Source organism: Fusarium pseudograminearum, chromosome 4 (assembly GCF_000303195.2).
Source record: "Fusarium pseudograminearum CS3096 chromosome 4, whole genome shotgun sequence".
Classification (NCBI taxonomy): Eukaryota; Fungi; Ascomycota; class Sordariomycetes; order Hypocreales; family Nectriaceae; genus Fusarium; species Fusarium pseudograminearum.
In genome coordinates, this window is record NC_031954.1 from 1,234,624 (window position 1) to 1,250,184 (window position 15,561).

Here is a 15,561-nt window from a genome sequence, read left to right on the forward strand (position 1 = left end):
AGAGCGGGATGGGATATGATATTCAACCTCTCACTCTCGAACTTTTCCCGCTAGCTGCTCGGTACGTACCTGTCGATGCGGTTGGAGGTGATCTTATCGGGCACGTGATGATAAGCGTTGAATGTGGGGTCACAGTGAACGACAGCCGCCTTTAAATATTTCCCGGCCTTTTGATTTTCTGTTTCTCTTTCTTTTTTTCCCTCTCAAGGCACCATTCCTTATCATCGATACCTGTTCCGCCTCCAGAACGTCTCGACCATTTAAGGTGCCCAGAGTGATTCCGCAGTCTTTTTCGCTAGCGGGGCCTGCAAGAAATTCTTATCCTACCGGGTTCTGTTAGATAGATACTGCTGACATTTCAACATCTTGGTGTTGATTTTGATGTAAAATAACAGTAAAATTGATCCCTGTAGACTTGACAAGGGCTGCCGGCAACAAGGCTCCTCGCCTGACGTGCCTACGTTTAAAGTTCTATACGTGCATACGTCAAGCAAGCAAGTCATTGTTGACGTGTCGTGAGCTCCGCTAAATGGTTTATTTTCATCTGAATGTTGATTCAATCGACAACTCAACGACATTGGCCAGTGAGAAGATGATATTCAAATATGAGACTACCTGGTTACATAAAACACGTCAGGAACAAAGTAACTATGATCATATCCTGTACCGAGCTTTGCTTTATGTCCGACTCAACTCCGTTATGACACCGCGCTTTCAAAATGCAAAGAATCATGCCCGCCTTTCAAATAATGCTGATTGCGATTGCTGGGTATCAAATCACCATGGAACCGAACCCCCACCCAATCATGCCTGCCTGAACGCCTGCTTAACTCTATTTCCGTCTTGATTCGTTGTATCGTAAAGCTAAGCAGACAATTTTGCAACTGCTTGAGTTACCTCCTTGGTCGCTCGGTTCTCCCATTGTCTGCGGGCTTCATCGCTTAGCGATGCGGCACCCTTGACTTCGTCATAAAGCTTCCTTGAGATGTCTCTGTTGATAACCGAGTATTGTTCGGTTGTCAGTTTTCGAGACCGCCAGTGCGGTCGCAATGCACCCTTGACTATCTCGTTTATGCTAACTTTGTCTTCTTGGGTAAGATTGAGATCTGTTGGTGGTTCCTCCTTTCTTTGAACTGGAACCTCGTCCGGGCGGCGTGGTCGGGGTTGTCGTATCTCTAATGGGCGACCTTCGGGAAGTGTTGCAGGGCGTACCTCGGAATCACTATTGTCGCGACTTGTTTGATCGCGACTTGCGCGCTCACGACTTGCACGTTCACGACTTACGCGTTCACGTCGTGAACGAGTGGGCGAAAAGTTAAGCGGTGCATTCCTCGGGAAGCGTATCTCGGAATCGCTGTGATCAGGGTTTGTACGTTCATGGTTTGTACGGGTAGGTGAATAGTTTGCGGGTGCATATCTTGGTTGGATAGTGCTGCTAAGCGAGAGTGTCGGGGATCCTGGCCGAGCATTGAAGTTGGGCATAGGAGGAGGGGTGAGAGAAAGAGCCCGAGGGCTGCCAAATGCAGATGATGTTGGTGACATAACCGGTGAGAGCGCTGGAGATGAGGCATCTGGCACATGTCGCCATCCATTGTTTGTTATTGATGTATCGTCGTCAGACATGATGCTGGGTTCAAGCTCTTTCAGCAGTGACGAAACCAGGGGAGGGTCAATACTGCCATGATCGGCAATACCGTTCCTGGAGGATGCTCCATTGGTGTTGATCCTTGCTGTTGAGGGTCCAGGTGCTGGGGACGATACCGAACTTGAGCCCTCGCCGTTCTGTGTAGGCAGGCGACGAGTTCGTGGACGCTTGAGCTTCCTTTCAGGTTCTTGAGCTGGCTCTCGGGGCGACGCAGTTACAGACCGCCCTTTGCGCTTGCGGGAGTTGGTGGTGGTGGGCTCTTCAGTTTGTCGTGCACGCTCAAAGGCGCTCCAAGCTTGTCTTTCTTCTGCTGTCTCTTGCACTGGTTCAGGCGCTGGCTGAAGTCGTTCGCTAATGGCCGGGGGAATGTTGTTCACAAAGACATCACGAGCGCCAAGGCGGCGGGCAATGTCCATTCGTTGCTGCCAGCGTTCAAGTTCGCGTCGCCCAAGCTCTTGGAACCGCCTGTATTGCTCGAGGTCTTCATCCTCATCATCGTGATTGTCCAAATCCAGGTCGCTCATTTCGTAAAATCGACCAGAGAACTGCCCCCATGCGCCTTGCCACTCGACATTTCGAGCTTGACGACGAGCTCGTCTTAGTCGCTCTCGAGTTCGTACATGGTAACCGCGCACGTTACGAGGGTTCGGACGACGCACGTATGAAGGACGAGGCGACGACTCTCCAGCTTCGGTAGCTTCTGGCTCATCGACCATGTGGAAAAGATGGGCACACTCCATGCAATACCAGTCACCATCAGGAATAACTTCGAGCCCTATGCAGTGGGTGTGGTAGGCGGCATCGCAGCTGTCGCACAAAAGTAGGACATCTTCTCTTTCTGAGGAGTTGCAAATAGGGCACGGGTTGCCTTGTTCTTCTTCTTCTTCTTCGGGGTTTTCGCCAAGCCACTGTCTTACATCGAACTCGGCGACCTGTTTTTTATCTTGGACATCGTATTTCGAAATGGCAGTTCCTGCAATGGTGAAGTGGTTAGCGAATGTCGAGGGATATGGGACAAGACAAGCGAATATGCTCAGGCTTTGGGCTTACCGTCTACACCGTTGTATACTCTAACTGAATGAAACGGACAGCGACAAATTGGACATGTATTTGTCTTTTTGGCCCATGAACGAATGCATGCATCATGGATAATGTGATCACAGCCGTCAAGCTCGGCGACAATATTCAAATAATTTGAATCGTCCTCGAGAACTTCTGTGGCTGTAGTGGTTGTGGCAGGAATAGGCGCGGACTCGGAAGTAAAGGTGGATGCGGATGCGGATGCGGCAGAAACACCAGCAGCAACAGGACCAGCACCAGTGGGAGCAGCATCACTCGCAGCTATAGTGAGGGCAGCTGGAGCTTGAAGGGGAGCCGAGGGGCGAGGTAGAGGATCCAGACATATGATGCACTGTTCCGCTTCAGCCATGATGCCTGATTTGATAAAAGAGACGGTATTTAGATGAGGACATGTAAAATAGAATAAAGTCGACTCGGGTAGAGTAGAGCAGAGTTGAATCGAGTCGACTCGATTTAAAGAGGGCGGTGATGATGGTTAAAATGGGAGGTCGATTAGGCGGGATGGAGGGGGGCAAAGCAGAACTAGGCCTGTGTAGTGATGCGTTAGTGGACAAGAGTCCCTGCAACAGCAAAGGAAAATAAGAGGAAAGAGTTGCAGCTTTCAACGTTAATTAATCAATGTTTTTCTACTGTACAGCCTGGGCTGTCAGGGACTGGGCTGGGCTGGACGTGACTGGGGCCAATGAGCGCTTATCCGACTTGGTTCAGCGCCACGTCCTTACTTGCTTCTCTACAACCTGCATTACAGAGAGGGTGAGAGTGAAAATGGAGCAATAGAACAATATGTGATAACATAAATGGTGTGCGTGTGTATTGTTTTTTATTGAGTCAAGTTGAATGCAGCATCAACATGATACCGGGGCTGATTAAGTCTATGATACATGTTTAAAGTTGGCATGTACGGATAGCTCACATTCACATTCACTCCCATGTGTTCCCGAGTCTCGGAGTCGATAATTACGAACCCCCCGTTCATCTCGGAACATAGCTGACGACTTTATTATGACAGGCAAGTCGCGGCGCGACTGACTGTCCCTTGTTCTATTTACGGTCCACCAAGCCAAATGCGAAAATCCACACCCTGACACTCTATTTCTTGAAGTGCTCTCTAATAAAATAAGCGAACAAAGATATCCAACCCCTCAGGCGTGAGCTTTCTAGAAGAGCCAGCTGTCCCGATATGCAGTATCGAGCCATGTATGAGAACTTTGACTCTTGATACATTGTGTGTATTATGCATGAATACCTACCTATCTCGAGTAGCCTGCCAAGACTTAAAGCAAGTCGACACCTTGATAACGCGAGTGGCAGTGGGAAAGACACAACTGCCAAATAAAGTAGATACCCGGAATCCTTGCTGTACTACAGAAACAGTGCTCAGAAGCCAGGCAGTTGAGTGCAAGCAAGTCTGAACTAGATAGCTAAAAAGCACTCACTCATCTGCGTCTACTTGGATTCTCACAGATCTCACCGTTTCATTGTCTATGTTTTGTCAGTCTTGATGTCAGAATGAACCCGCTTATTAGTGAAACGATTCGCTCATTTTGGAAGGCAGTTTCACTGAGCGCAAGTCGCAAAATGTATACGTATCAACTCAATCAACCCACAGAGAACGCGTGCTCAAGACTCATGGGCTATGCAGCCCAGAGGTAAACAATCTGGCCTGGATCAACCCTGGCGCGTCGTGTGTTACGGCCTCGTGACATATCACACCCAAGTTTGGCTTCGCCTTCACGCCAACCTCCACTATGGATGGGTCTTAGTCTTACTCAAGTTGTGTGCTGAACAACTCATTCTTACAAGCTCTTCAGCACCATTATTGCCTTACAAAATGAATCACATTGTGTGAGTCAACCCTAGAAAGCTATAATGGAGTTGTTTACAGATGTATGGCTCGTGTGAGTTTGTGCGCGGTGGGCTTCAGGTCCACCAAACCTGGTTCAGGGCAAACTGTCATGGTCAGTGCCTTAACCACAGGCTCAAGTAGATGTTGGTAAAGAATTCATCTTTATACCGATGACAGTCGGGCGCGGCCACGTAGAGCCACAGCGAAAACGTCATTGATCCATGTCATTCCGAATCAGCTCCAACGTCATTTGTGACCAAGGCGGGAACAAAACCCCAAGGTTCGACATCTGTAGCATCCAGGTCCATCAGGGTATGAGCAGAATTTTATTTGGTAGAGTCCAAACTTGGATGATAAACATGCGTAGGCTGCCCACGATCTCAATAGCTGATGGTATCTTGCACTTTGTGGCAGCTGGTGAGTCGTTGAATGGATCCGAAACCATGCAATTCTTTTTTGTTTATTGCTATTCGATCGGCTTCTATGTGACCGAAGTTCGGGTGTCGACGTCCAGATCGTCACCTCGTAATGTAGGCACGAAATCATATCCCCCCGTACACCATACCGAAAAGCAAAGCCATTTTCCCGTTTCGCTAAAGTCCACCCTTAAACCTCAGCAATCTCTCGGAGTCGTCGCAGAGTTGATCGCATAGCGGCGGCAGCGGGGGTGCTGTTGTAAAGTCAGTATTCTGTCGTGGATTACATTCCGGACCGGACATGGGAGGACGCACGCAACGGTGTAAGCACCACCAGCGACGGTGCGCTTGCAAGACTTGCAGTCCCAGATACCGGTAGCCTGGCGCTTGACGGTAACCTTTCCGCAGAAGGTGCAAGTGTACTTGGCGTGCTGGGTGATTTCCATCTTCTTAACCTGCTTTCGCAGGGAAGCACCGTAACTAGCAACCGATATGTTAGTTTCCGTGGTCCCGTGAGTCTATCCAGCCGTGGGCAAATCGACTCTGCTCGTCTATCTCGTGCTGCCTTTGGCCTGTCCTATATGTGCCCACTGAAGTTTTTTTCCCGGTGTTGATCGAATTAACAATGCATCGCATGCTCGCTCAGCAGTCGTCGACACGGAGAACATGGCCGCAGGCAGCAGAGAAGTCGTGACAGATTTGAACCGGGGAGTGGTCGTTTTCGAAATGCTTCGGACATGGAGTTTCGTCGTGGGAACTTACCGGGTACCGTATTTACCGCTGTATAGATGTTAGCTCTTGCACTTGATTCATTACTTCGAGGGCGATACATACGTAACACCGACCTTCTTTGTTCGCTTGGTCATCTTGAAGGTAATGTGTGGGACGTCTTGGGAGGGATGAAGACGAGAAGATGGTCGGGCGGAGGTGAATGTTGCTCGACTGCGGTTGGGAGCTGACACCGAAAATGTTGCAATGGAAAGAGCGACTTGTGGTTCTTAGGGCAAGCCCACCCGATTTTCGCGAGTGGGTCCCACCTTCCGATTTTTGATTTCGGATGAATGTCGGCAGATGGTATCCGTGCTTTGATGCTTCGACTCAGACCATGTCACTTTATTGAGTGCAACTCTTCTCTGCACGATTCATGTGATAAGATAACGAGTAGTAAGCATCACCACGATTGTTGATCAGCTTGAGCCGCTTTGTCAAGTTTTGTCTACCAGAGGACATTCTCATTACTACGAAATGATACAATTTGGATGATTGTCGACTCGTTTCCACAGAGTGAGACAGCAATCTGCCAATTAATAAAAAAAGACTATTTACAGCAACCATATGAGTAAAGATCGATGTGAAACGCTGCCAACTGACTGGCCAATTTCGTTTCTTGCCTTGCCAGCGGTCAAGTGTTGAAGTGTCTTCTACGGAAATGCCGAGGCTGTTTGTACATCGAAATAAGATGCTGATGGCAAGGGCCGAGCGAGATGTGCATGCAAGGATCCCTGTAGCCAGTCACCGTCTCACGACTTGATTGGGAATCGTAAAGGTACACTATATCCGTACCCAGCGTCAATGATATGTGATGTAGAATGTCTCAACACTAGTGACTTTCCCAAACTTAACATTGAGCTACATCTTCTCAACCTTTACACAAGTTCTCCCGAGTTGCTTTGACCGTGTTGTTACTCAAGTTCTACCAATTGCATCTCTTGTACTTCTCTAGACTCATTTCAAGATGCCACTTAAAGATCATGGTCGTCAGTACGACATTGTCGTCTTCGGAGCTACCGGCAAGTTTTGAATTGCGGTCTGAGACCTAGCAGTATAGAACCATTTCTAATTAAATCTCCATTAAAAGGTTATACTGGAAAGCTCACAGCTGAGTACATTACGACACATCTACCAACCGACCTCAAATGGGCGGTGGCAGGTCGCAACGAGTCCAAGTTGAATGCTCTTGTCGAAGACTGCAAGAAGCTCAACTCTGATCGACTCCAACCTGGTAGGAAATATACTTACGTTGTAAGAAGATGAACTGACAACACGAACTCTGCAGCCATTGAGATTGCCAACCTGAACGATGCCGATCTAAGCGCCCTCGCAAAGAAGACCCGTGTTCTACTTACTACCGTCGGACCATACAGTCTTTATGGTGAACATGCTTACAAGGCTTGTGCTGAAGAAGGTACTCACTATGTAGATGTCACCGGTGAAGCTGCCTGGGTTCATAAGATGATAAAGAAGTATGAAGCAACGGCCAAGAAGACGGGCGCCATCCTCATTCCACAAGCTGGAATCGAGTCAGCTCCCGCCGACCTCATTACATGGGCGCTGGCCAAAACACTTCGTACTGAGCTGGGCTCTCAGACAAAAGACGTGACAGTATCCCTTCACGATGTCAAGTTTGTGTACTCTCAATGATGTTAGCTCGACACAGCTAACTCAATCACAGATCAGCACCTTCTGGCGGCACTCTTGCTACCGCTTTAAACATTTGGGATGTCTTTACGCTCAAGGAGATGAAAGACGCCAGTAGCCCATATGCTCAGTCGCCTATTCCGCATAAAGAGCCCACCAGGCCCAAAAGCACCATCCTCGAAATGATATTGGGTGTTAGGAGCGTATCGAACTTGGGGCTCTTGACTACATCCATAGCGGGCACGACCGATGTCGCAGTCGTTGAGCGTACTTGGGGTCTGCTGTCTGAGACGCCATCGCGAAAAGAAGAGTTCTATGGCCCCAATTTCGTCTGGCAAGAGCGTATGAAAGCTCGCAACTGGCTCCATGGAATCTTTATTCACTGGCTCTTAATTATTGGTGGCGTTTTGCTCGTATCAGTTGCTCCATTAAGAGAGTTTCTCAAGAAGCGTGTCGTTCAGCCTGGACAGGGCGCCAGCAGCGAGGATACTGCCAAAGACTATGTCGAGTACCGTGGCATCGCGTATCCTGACTCTGAGAAACAGGCCACCAAAGCGGCTTTTGGTCGCATGTGGCACCATGGAGGCATGTACTTGTGTGAGTTGAACTTGTTGTTTGTGAATATTCTCAGTTTTGCTAATATGTGTTCTCAGTAACTGCTGTCCTCCTGAGTGAGATTGCTGCGACAATCCTCGAAGACGACGTTGAACTTGATGGAGGATCTTATACGCCTGCTTGCTTGGGCCAAGGCCTAATTGACCGGCTTGATAAGTCGGGTCTCAAGTTAGACGTCAAGACCATTGATGTTTAAATTTCTGGACGCAAAGTACTTGGCAATTGATACATGGAAGTGATGTAATGAATGATACGATGAGGGTTACACAATCTTGGCATTGGGGTTATTACTATATAGTAGCTTTATATATAGGCTACAAGATGAGAAAAACAATGAGAAATGCTGTTTTCACTCAATGTTTACATATCGTATCATGCATCGATGATCGAAGCCTCATGATTTACTCATATACTATAAGCCCTGTCAAAGAACATCTTCCAGGCATGTTCGTTGCTTGCAGCAGGTTCTAGGCCGCTTTAGTGGTTCATCTACGCCCCGCTGGAAGCTCGTGCGACCCATGAAAGTGGACCGTTGCTGTCGACGCGGAAATGAATTTGAGCCTGACATCATTGGCGTCTTGCGTTAGTTTGAGTTTCCATTAATCCAACCTAGACTGCGACTCTAGAAAGGCTCTTCACCTCAACACAACAACAGTAATTAACCTTTGATCGCCATCTCGACCGCGATTTTGGAATTGTTCCTAATTATAGATTCCTGACTCTCTATACGAGTGATGCGCACAACTGCAACTGCATTGTACTCGGTCTAATTATCTTCTGATTTTTCCTGACCTCATCACTTCAAAGCTTCGCCAGCTTGATAATTCGAAATGGATTCCCACACTACTTCATCAGACGCTGCACCCAACGAGTCGTCGCCTCTACTCCCAACCACAGAACATCGCCCCAAGGGAACTCGATCCGTCACTTTTAGCGACAATCCTGTTACAAAAACCTTTGAACCCGGCCGACAACAACAATTCCAACGAGCTCCTGGACATCATGCTGTTGGCTCTGCCAGCGGCGTCGCTGCCGGTCCTCCCATGCTCGCAGCTCTCAACAACAAGCTAAGAAGGCGGAACAGTCAGGGTTCGGTCCCTGCGGTAGCACACCTGGCCTTTGGCCCCAAGATTGGCCCTCAGCGCAGTACGAAGAAAACGGAAAAGCTTAAGCTGCTTCCCAATCCTGACCTGGACGACCCGGAAGACGAAGAGAGCGGAAGGGATGTTTATTCTCAGTACACACGCATCAAAGACCCAGCTGCGCGTAGAGATGCTGCCAAACTAGGAAAAGCGGACCGTGACCGCCTACCGCGTGTCACCGCATATTGTACTGCAAACAGATACGAGATGGAGGCTCTCATGAGATTCTTGAAAGGACGCGGAAAGACCCGAGGTGCCGTCCCGAAGCTGATTGATGAATGTATATACACACCGTATAACTATGCATCAAAAAGCGTGCGCGGTCGCGATCCTGTTCAAAATTACGAGCGACGACACTCGACTGGAGGTGACGCCATTGATGTCGCGCAGCAAAGAGCCGACATGCAATCAGAGGAGACCGACTCGGAGGCCCATGAACACAACGGCCACGCACATGGCCACGACAGTGCCAACGGCAATGGCAATGGCTCTCGCATTGAGAGTTCGGACCTGATAGGTTCAGCAGTGGAAGATCACGACTCGATAAGCGAGACCAACCCCGACTTTGATATACAAGTGCACACGCCCGAGGTGTTCTTGTTTGATTACGGTGTGGTGGTAATATGGGGAATGTCTGAAGCCCAAGAGGCTCGATTCCTCAAAGAGATTGCCAAATTTGAGACTGAGAAACTTGCGCCTGATGACGTCGAGACAGAGCTGTTCAACTTCTATTACACCAAGGACTACCAGGCTCGTATTTACAACGATTTCATTACCCTTCGCGACAAGAACAATTACATGACAAAGCTGGCTATTTCCCATGCTTTAGCGCAAAGTGTCAAGGTTTGTGAATTTGTCATTCTGGACTGTGTCAGATATGCTAACCATCTCAGACTTCACTTTTTGAAGAGTTGATTGCATCAACAGTCGATACATGCAAAGATATCCCCACGCAAATAGCCACGACAGGAAAGATCGCGCTTAGTAGGTCGCAGATTAATATGCAGATCGGAGAGCTGTTTATTCTACGTATCAATATCCATCTCAATGGCTCGGTTCTCGACACGCCCGAGCTCTTCTGGGTAGAGCCACAGCTGGAGCCCGTCTACCAAGCAGTCAGAAGTTATCTAGAGATGGACCAGCGTGTCGGTCTCTTGACAGAACGACTCGATGTTATAGCAGATTTGTTGGCCGTTCTAAAGGGAGAGCTAAGTCATGGTCACGGCGAGAAACTTGAATGGATCGGTAAGTTCTCAGTGCCCCTGTTTGAATTGGCCTAGCTAACCACATCCTTAGTAATTGTGCTGATCGCAGCCGAGATTCTCGTTGCCGCTGTTAACATTGTAGTGGATTTATACGTTGGAGAATAAGTCTCTACCCATCCAAGCCATTTCCTCCTTTCACCTATTTTATTTAAGCGTTAGTAGTTTGGTAATGTTGAGCTTCTGCATTTCAGTTTGATATGGGAATTTAGACCCAGGCAAATCGTAAGGGACTGGGAGTATTGGTGCAAAATATTCAAAGTATTAGATAGACGAGCTTCGCAGCAAGATTCAAACGCGCGAAGAAGTTGTTTCTTACTTGAATTCTATGCTGTTGATCCTTTGTCAGAACTGGCTGTCTCTTCTTTTGATGCGAAAAGACCACCATAAAACTAGTACATTACAATCAATGGTCCTTGCCATGACCTGGGACCTAGGAAATTGTATACCCACCAAAACGCCCCCTTAGACAAATACATTTCGTGCTGTTCATTCCTCTGCCTTCTCGCCAGCCTGAGTATCCTGGTCCTCGGTGTCATCGCCCATCTCGACATCCTCGTCAACGGCTGCAGGCTTGTCTTCGGTGGGCTTGTCTTCCTTCTTGTCAGGCACAGGGGTCTTCTTTGCTTCGGCGCTCTTGATCTCTTCAAATCTCGCCTCGTATTCTTCCTTGTCATTATCAGGGAGTTCTTTCCAGAGTTGAGCTAGTTCATCATCGACGTTCATGTTTCCGTCGCCGTCCTTGTCCTTATTTTCAACATCGGGCCGTTTGTCCTCACAGAATAGCCAGAAAGCGCTGGCAGGTTTCTTGTCATCATTCGCAGAGACACCATTGGCATGCTCTTGCTTTGACTGGCTTTCGGGTGGGTGCGAGAATGTATCGGATGTAGGAGAGCCAGCAGCGTTGGCAAACGATGCACCAGCTGATGTCTTTGCGTCGGCATCGGGCATCATAGACTTTCGATGGCCTCGCTTCGTACGCAGAGGCTTATCTTTTGGCTTCTGGTGGTTAGCAGCTAACTCACTGGGTGTACTGAATTGGTAGTCCTAATCCAAGCGCAAAAGCATCAACATTGAACCGGGCGCCGTGAAGGAGAGAGGCGCGGCAGGCCGGGATAGAAGCATTGCCAGGCGTAGTGGGAGGGGGCGATGTGGTCAGGAAATGGGGGTATACATACTGTAGGAGGGGGACTAGGGCTGCCATCAGAGTCTTCGACGTTTGCGCTTGTGCGCTTCGCGAGTTGTTCAAGCAAGAAGGCGCGCTCTACTCGCATCTTCTCGACCTGGCGTTTTATGCGCGCGAGGCGAAGACGAGCGGCATCGTTGGCCTCTTCGACCTCGTTTGTGCGGTTCTTGAGCTGGACGCATTTTCGTCGATAGGCTTCCTCGACGGACGGAGGAAGAGTTGAAGGGATTGCTGTTGAACGAGGAGGCGGGTCAGCCGAGGGTGCCTTGCGTTTGATAGTTATGGTCATGATGGACGGTTGATATTTTGGAAGCGGCAGCAATGAAGAGGTTAACGCTGAGGCTGAAGGCGATGTGCGCGACAAAGAAGAAAGCGCGTGAAGATTGTGTGTTGGTGGTGGTGGTGGTGCAAGGGATGTGCTTCAGACTTTAATCGTAGGCGTCGAAGTTGTAGCTGCAGCTGCAGCAAGCCATACCAACAGAAGGAACCCACCACGATCCATCCCATCTAAGAACACTGACACTGGCATTGATTGTCATTGATAGCCACAAACTTACCTGGCATGATTGATGCTATTTGCAGTGGATTTTCTTCAACAAAAACAATTTTTGGGCTGAGACCCAGGTATTGATCGATAATAAAGTTGGCGTGATTGTTGACGTGCGCAGGTCGACCGCCGTGACTGAATCGTCAGATGCCTCGTTGTAGCGACTACTAATGGGAATATGGTTTATATAGTCGCAAAGATAGAAAGTTAAATGTAATAAAACAAAATAAGTGTCGCAAGAACAACAAAGCTACTTATGCAGCCGGCGGCAAGTGTTGGGATTGGATAAAATGAGATGAGATGCAACCTACGGATGTCTGAGGTTAAAGCCCGCGTTAATCAGCCATCGCGACAGGAGCCGCGCCCGTCGCTTGGGGGAGGCTCTAGCGATAGGTGCCTGTCACCAACAGAACCTTGGTAGCTTCGTGGATCGCACCGACCTGGGTCGTGTCAGGTTGGCAGCCACAAGCCACCACTGCAAGGCTGTAAGGGGTTTGTGGCGTTGGTGATTGATTGGGCAGATGGACCCTGGAAAGGTGCCCCTCAAAATATTGAGCAAGGCTACCTCTGGACTTGTTGTGAAGAAGTGTCACTCAATAATTTTAGCTGGTCTTGAAAACGATGGACTCGATAGTACCTGGTACAGATATCTGAAGTTCCCTAGCTCTTAGATTCTTATACTGATGAAGTAATGTCACTTTTTACATGGCCCCTAACTTCCTGAGGTCGAGATCCAAGAAACAATAAGGCGGTCCAGGCAGCCGGGTACGTACCTACCCACTAATCCGACCGCCCACACCTGCCTGTGGAAGTTTTTGTGGTGGGACACTGAAGCTAGTGGGCGAAATCTATCTATCAGGAGCATCAACCTCATCTTTCAACCAAAGACACCCACTCCTTGCGACGACTCGAATACAACCACATTTCGAGAGCGCAGTGGTATTCAATATGTCTCTCAATATCCCCAACGCCCCCAACGCGGGCCTCTTCAAGCAGGGTTATAACAAGTAAGTGGTGTCTTGTCTTGCCTTTGCTCCCCTCCTTATGTTGCTACTTCTGCTTGTGCTGGCAGCTCCCCGCCTCTTTATGTGTCTCTCCCCGTATCACACTTTCATAACCACAGCCTTCTTTACACACACCAAACTGACAACTATCTTTTCCTCTCTACAGCTACGACTCTGAAGATGGTGCCGTCCTCCGCAACATCGACGCCTGCAGGGCAATTGCGTCCACCGTCCAGACCTCTCTTGGCCCCTATGGCCGCAACAAGGTCGTTATCAACCATCTGCAAAAGATGATTCTTACCTCCGACGCTGCTACCATCCTCCGAGAACTCGAAGTCGTTCACCCCGCCGCCAAGCTCCTTGTCATGGCCAGTCAGCAACAAGAAGCCGAGATGGGTGATGCCACCAACCTTGTTATCGTCCTTGCTGGCGAGCTGCTCCGAAAGGCTGAGGACTTGCTACGCATGGGTCTCAAGACATCAGATATCGTCATCGGTTACGAAAAGGCACAAAAGTTCGCTCTCGAGACCCTTGAGGAGCTATCTGTCGATAAGGTTGAGGATATGCGCGATCAGGAGGAGCTCAGCAAGGCCATCAGCACCGTCATTGCCAGCAAGCAAAACGGAAACGAGGCTTTCCTTGCCGATCTTGTTGCTGAAGCTGTCCTCACAGTCCTCCCCAAGAACCCCGCCAACTTCAACGTCGACAACATCCGTGTCGTCAAGATCATGGGTGGAAGCCTGGAGCAGAGTAAGGTCGTGAAGGGCATGGTCTTCCCCAAGGAGCCCGATGGTTCAATCAAGAAGGCCAGCCACGCCAAGGTCGGTGTCTTCACTTGCCCTATCGATGCTGGACAAACTGAGACCAAGGGAACTGTTCTTCTGCACAACGCCAAGGAGATGATGGATTTCACAAAGGGCGAGGAGTCTCAACTCGAGACCTCCATCAAGGAGCTCTACGACTCCGGCCTCCGTGTCGTCATCTGCGGAGAGCGAGTCGGTGACCTGGCCATGCACTACCTTAACCGCTTTGGCATTCTGTGCATCCGAATCCTTAGCAAGTTCGAGCTTCGAAGAGTCTGCCGTGTCGTCGGCGCCACCCCTCTGGCGCGGTTAGGAGCCCCTATGCCGGATGAGATGGGCAGCATCGACGTTGTCGAGACTCTCGAGATTGGTGGTGACCGAGTCACAGTCTTCCGTCAGGAGGATGAGGTCACCCGAACAGCCACCCTGGTTCTCCGAGGTGCTACCCAGAACCACCTTGACGATATTGAGCGTGCTGTCGACGATGGTGTCAACGTTGTTAAGGCCATTACCCGCGACCCTCGATTGGTCCCTGGTGCTGGTGCCACAGAAGTTGAGCTCGTCGAGAGAATACAGGCTTACGGTGAGAAGACCCCTGGTCTCAGCCAATATGCCATCAAGAAGTTCGGTGAGGCTTTCGAGGTCGTGCCCCGTACTATCGCAGAGAGCGCTGGTCTTGATGCCACTGAAGTTCTGAGCCGACTGTACGCTGCCCATGCCAACAGTGACCGGTGGGACACTGGTATTGATATTGAGGTTTGTTTGAATCCCAAGTCATAATCCGTGCAGACCTTGCTAACACTAGTATCAGAACGATGACAACACTGGTCTTCTTGATGCTAAGGACGAGGGAATCCTCGATCTTCTCATCTCCAAGCAGTGGGCTATTAAGCTTGCCACCGAGGCCGCTCGCACAGTCCTGTCCGTTGACCAGATCATCGTGGCGCGACAAGCCGGTGGACCAAAGCCCCCAGCTCCCAACCCTGTATGTTACTCTTCTTCCTACCGTGACGGGCCCTATCTAACTGATAACTACAGAACTGGGACGAGGACTAAATGGATAATGCTACGTTTAAAAAGGATGAAGTGGGCAGAGAGTACGATGTGTGGGATGACCACACAGTATCATGACTATAGAGATATCCTCGCAGATAGGAGTCAAAACATGTGCACATATAATTATGCAAGCCAGATAGTCTTGTATAGATTGTACTATACCCTCTATTTAGATAACAATCCTCTGAGGGTTAATATCACAATCGAAAACTCGTACTCGCTCCATATCAAAACGGCCGGGTACACACAGTCGTGGGTGATTTCGGTCACTTCAATCCAGTCTACTTATACATGCAAGCACATATCGTCAAGGGCATCACGTACTAAAACAGGCATCGTAATCAATACAAGGTTTGAGTGGGCTCATGCATTGAATTCGTAAAGCTCTTTCGCGCGTGCAGTTATGTGCTATGTACATCGGCCAGTACCTATATTCCCAAACAAGAAGTATATAAAAGACAGTGCAAACTGTCCAAGACAAGACTCTCCATCATACAACGGAGCCTAAAGAAACGTAACCGACATATCCCAAGCCTTTTCT

General features: G+C 49.2%; 6 protein-coding genes across 6 annotated transcripts, besides 2 other annotated features; 3 read left to right on the forward strand and 3 right to left on the reverse strand.

Moving 5' to 3' along the window:
• Window positions 1–864: 864 nt before the first annotated feature.
• FPSE_09104 (uncharacterized protein) lies at window positions 865–3,074 on the reverse strand (the record flags this gene model as incomplete). The annotated part of the gene is made up of 2 exons (XM_009262221.1): window positions 865–2,618; window positions 2,696–3,074. 2 exons carry the CDS (start codon window positions 3,072–3,074, stop codon window positions 865–867), a joined length of 2,133 nt encoding a protein of 710 aa, XP_009260496.1.
• Window positions 2,929–3,008: a microsatellite.
• Window positions 3,075–3,117: 43 nt separating the features above from the next.
• Window positions 3,118–3,172: a microsatellite.
• Window positions 3,173–5,177: 2,005 nt separating this feature from the next.
• Window positions 5,178–5,853, reverse strand: FPSE_09105 (uncharacterized protein; the record flags this gene model as incomplete). Its single annotated transcript, XM_009262222.1, has 4 exons — window positions 5,178–5,241; window positions 5,303–5,467; window positions 5,750–5,767; window positions 5,822–5,853. The coding sequence occupies 4 exons, from the start codon at window positions 5,851–5,853 to the stop codon at window positions 5,178–5,180; spliced, it is 279 nt and encodes a 92-aa protein (XP_009260497.1).
• An 869-nt stretch (window positions 5,854–6,722) lies between these two features.
• On the forward strand, window positions 6,723–8,216 carry FPSE_09106 (uncharacterized protein; the record flags this gene model as incomplete). The annotated part of the gene is made up of 5 exons (XM_009262223.1): window positions 6,723–6,744; window positions 6,846–6,989; window positions 7,044–7,389; window positions 7,440–8,002; window positions 8,059–8,216. 5 exons carry the CDS (start codon window positions 6,723–6,725, stop codon window positions 8,214–8,216), a joined length of 1,233 nt encoding a protein of 410 aa, XP_009260498.1.
• A 634-nt stretch (window positions 8,217–8,850) lies between these two features.
• FPSE_09107 (uncharacterized protein) lies at window positions 8,851–10,532 on the forward strand (the record flags this gene model as incomplete). The annotated part of the gene is made up of 3 exons (XM_009262224.1): window positions 8,851–10,005; window positions 10,056–10,407; window positions 10,459–10,532. The coding sequence occupies 3 exons, from the start codon at window positions 8,851–8,853 to the stop codon at window positions 10,530–10,532; spliced, it is 1,581 nt and encodes a 526-aa protein (XP_009260499.1).
• A 381-nt stretch (window positions 10,533–10,913) lies between these two features.
• FPSE_09108 (uncharacterized protein) lies at window positions 10,914–11,899 on the reverse strand (the record flags this gene model as incomplete). Its single annotated transcript, XM_009262225.1, has 2 exons — window positions 10,914–11,423; window positions 11,603–11,899. 2 exons carry the CDS (start codon window positions 11,897–11,899, stop codon window positions 10,914–10,916), a joined length of 807 nt encoding a protein of 268 aa, XP_009260500.1.
• Window positions 11,900–13,105: 1,206 nt separating this feature from the next.
• FPSE_09109 (uncharacterized protein) lies at window positions 13,106–15,020 on the forward strand (the record flags this gene model as incomplete). Its single annotated transcript, XM_009262226.1, has 4 exons — window positions 13,106–13,164; window positions 13,328–14,720; window positions 14,776–14,949; window positions 15,003–15,020. 4 exons carry the CDS (start codon window positions 13,106–13,108, stop codon window positions 15,018–15,020), a joined length of 1,644 nt encoding a protein of 547 aa, XP_009260501.1.
• Window positions 15,021–15,561: the final 541 nt, after the last annotated feature.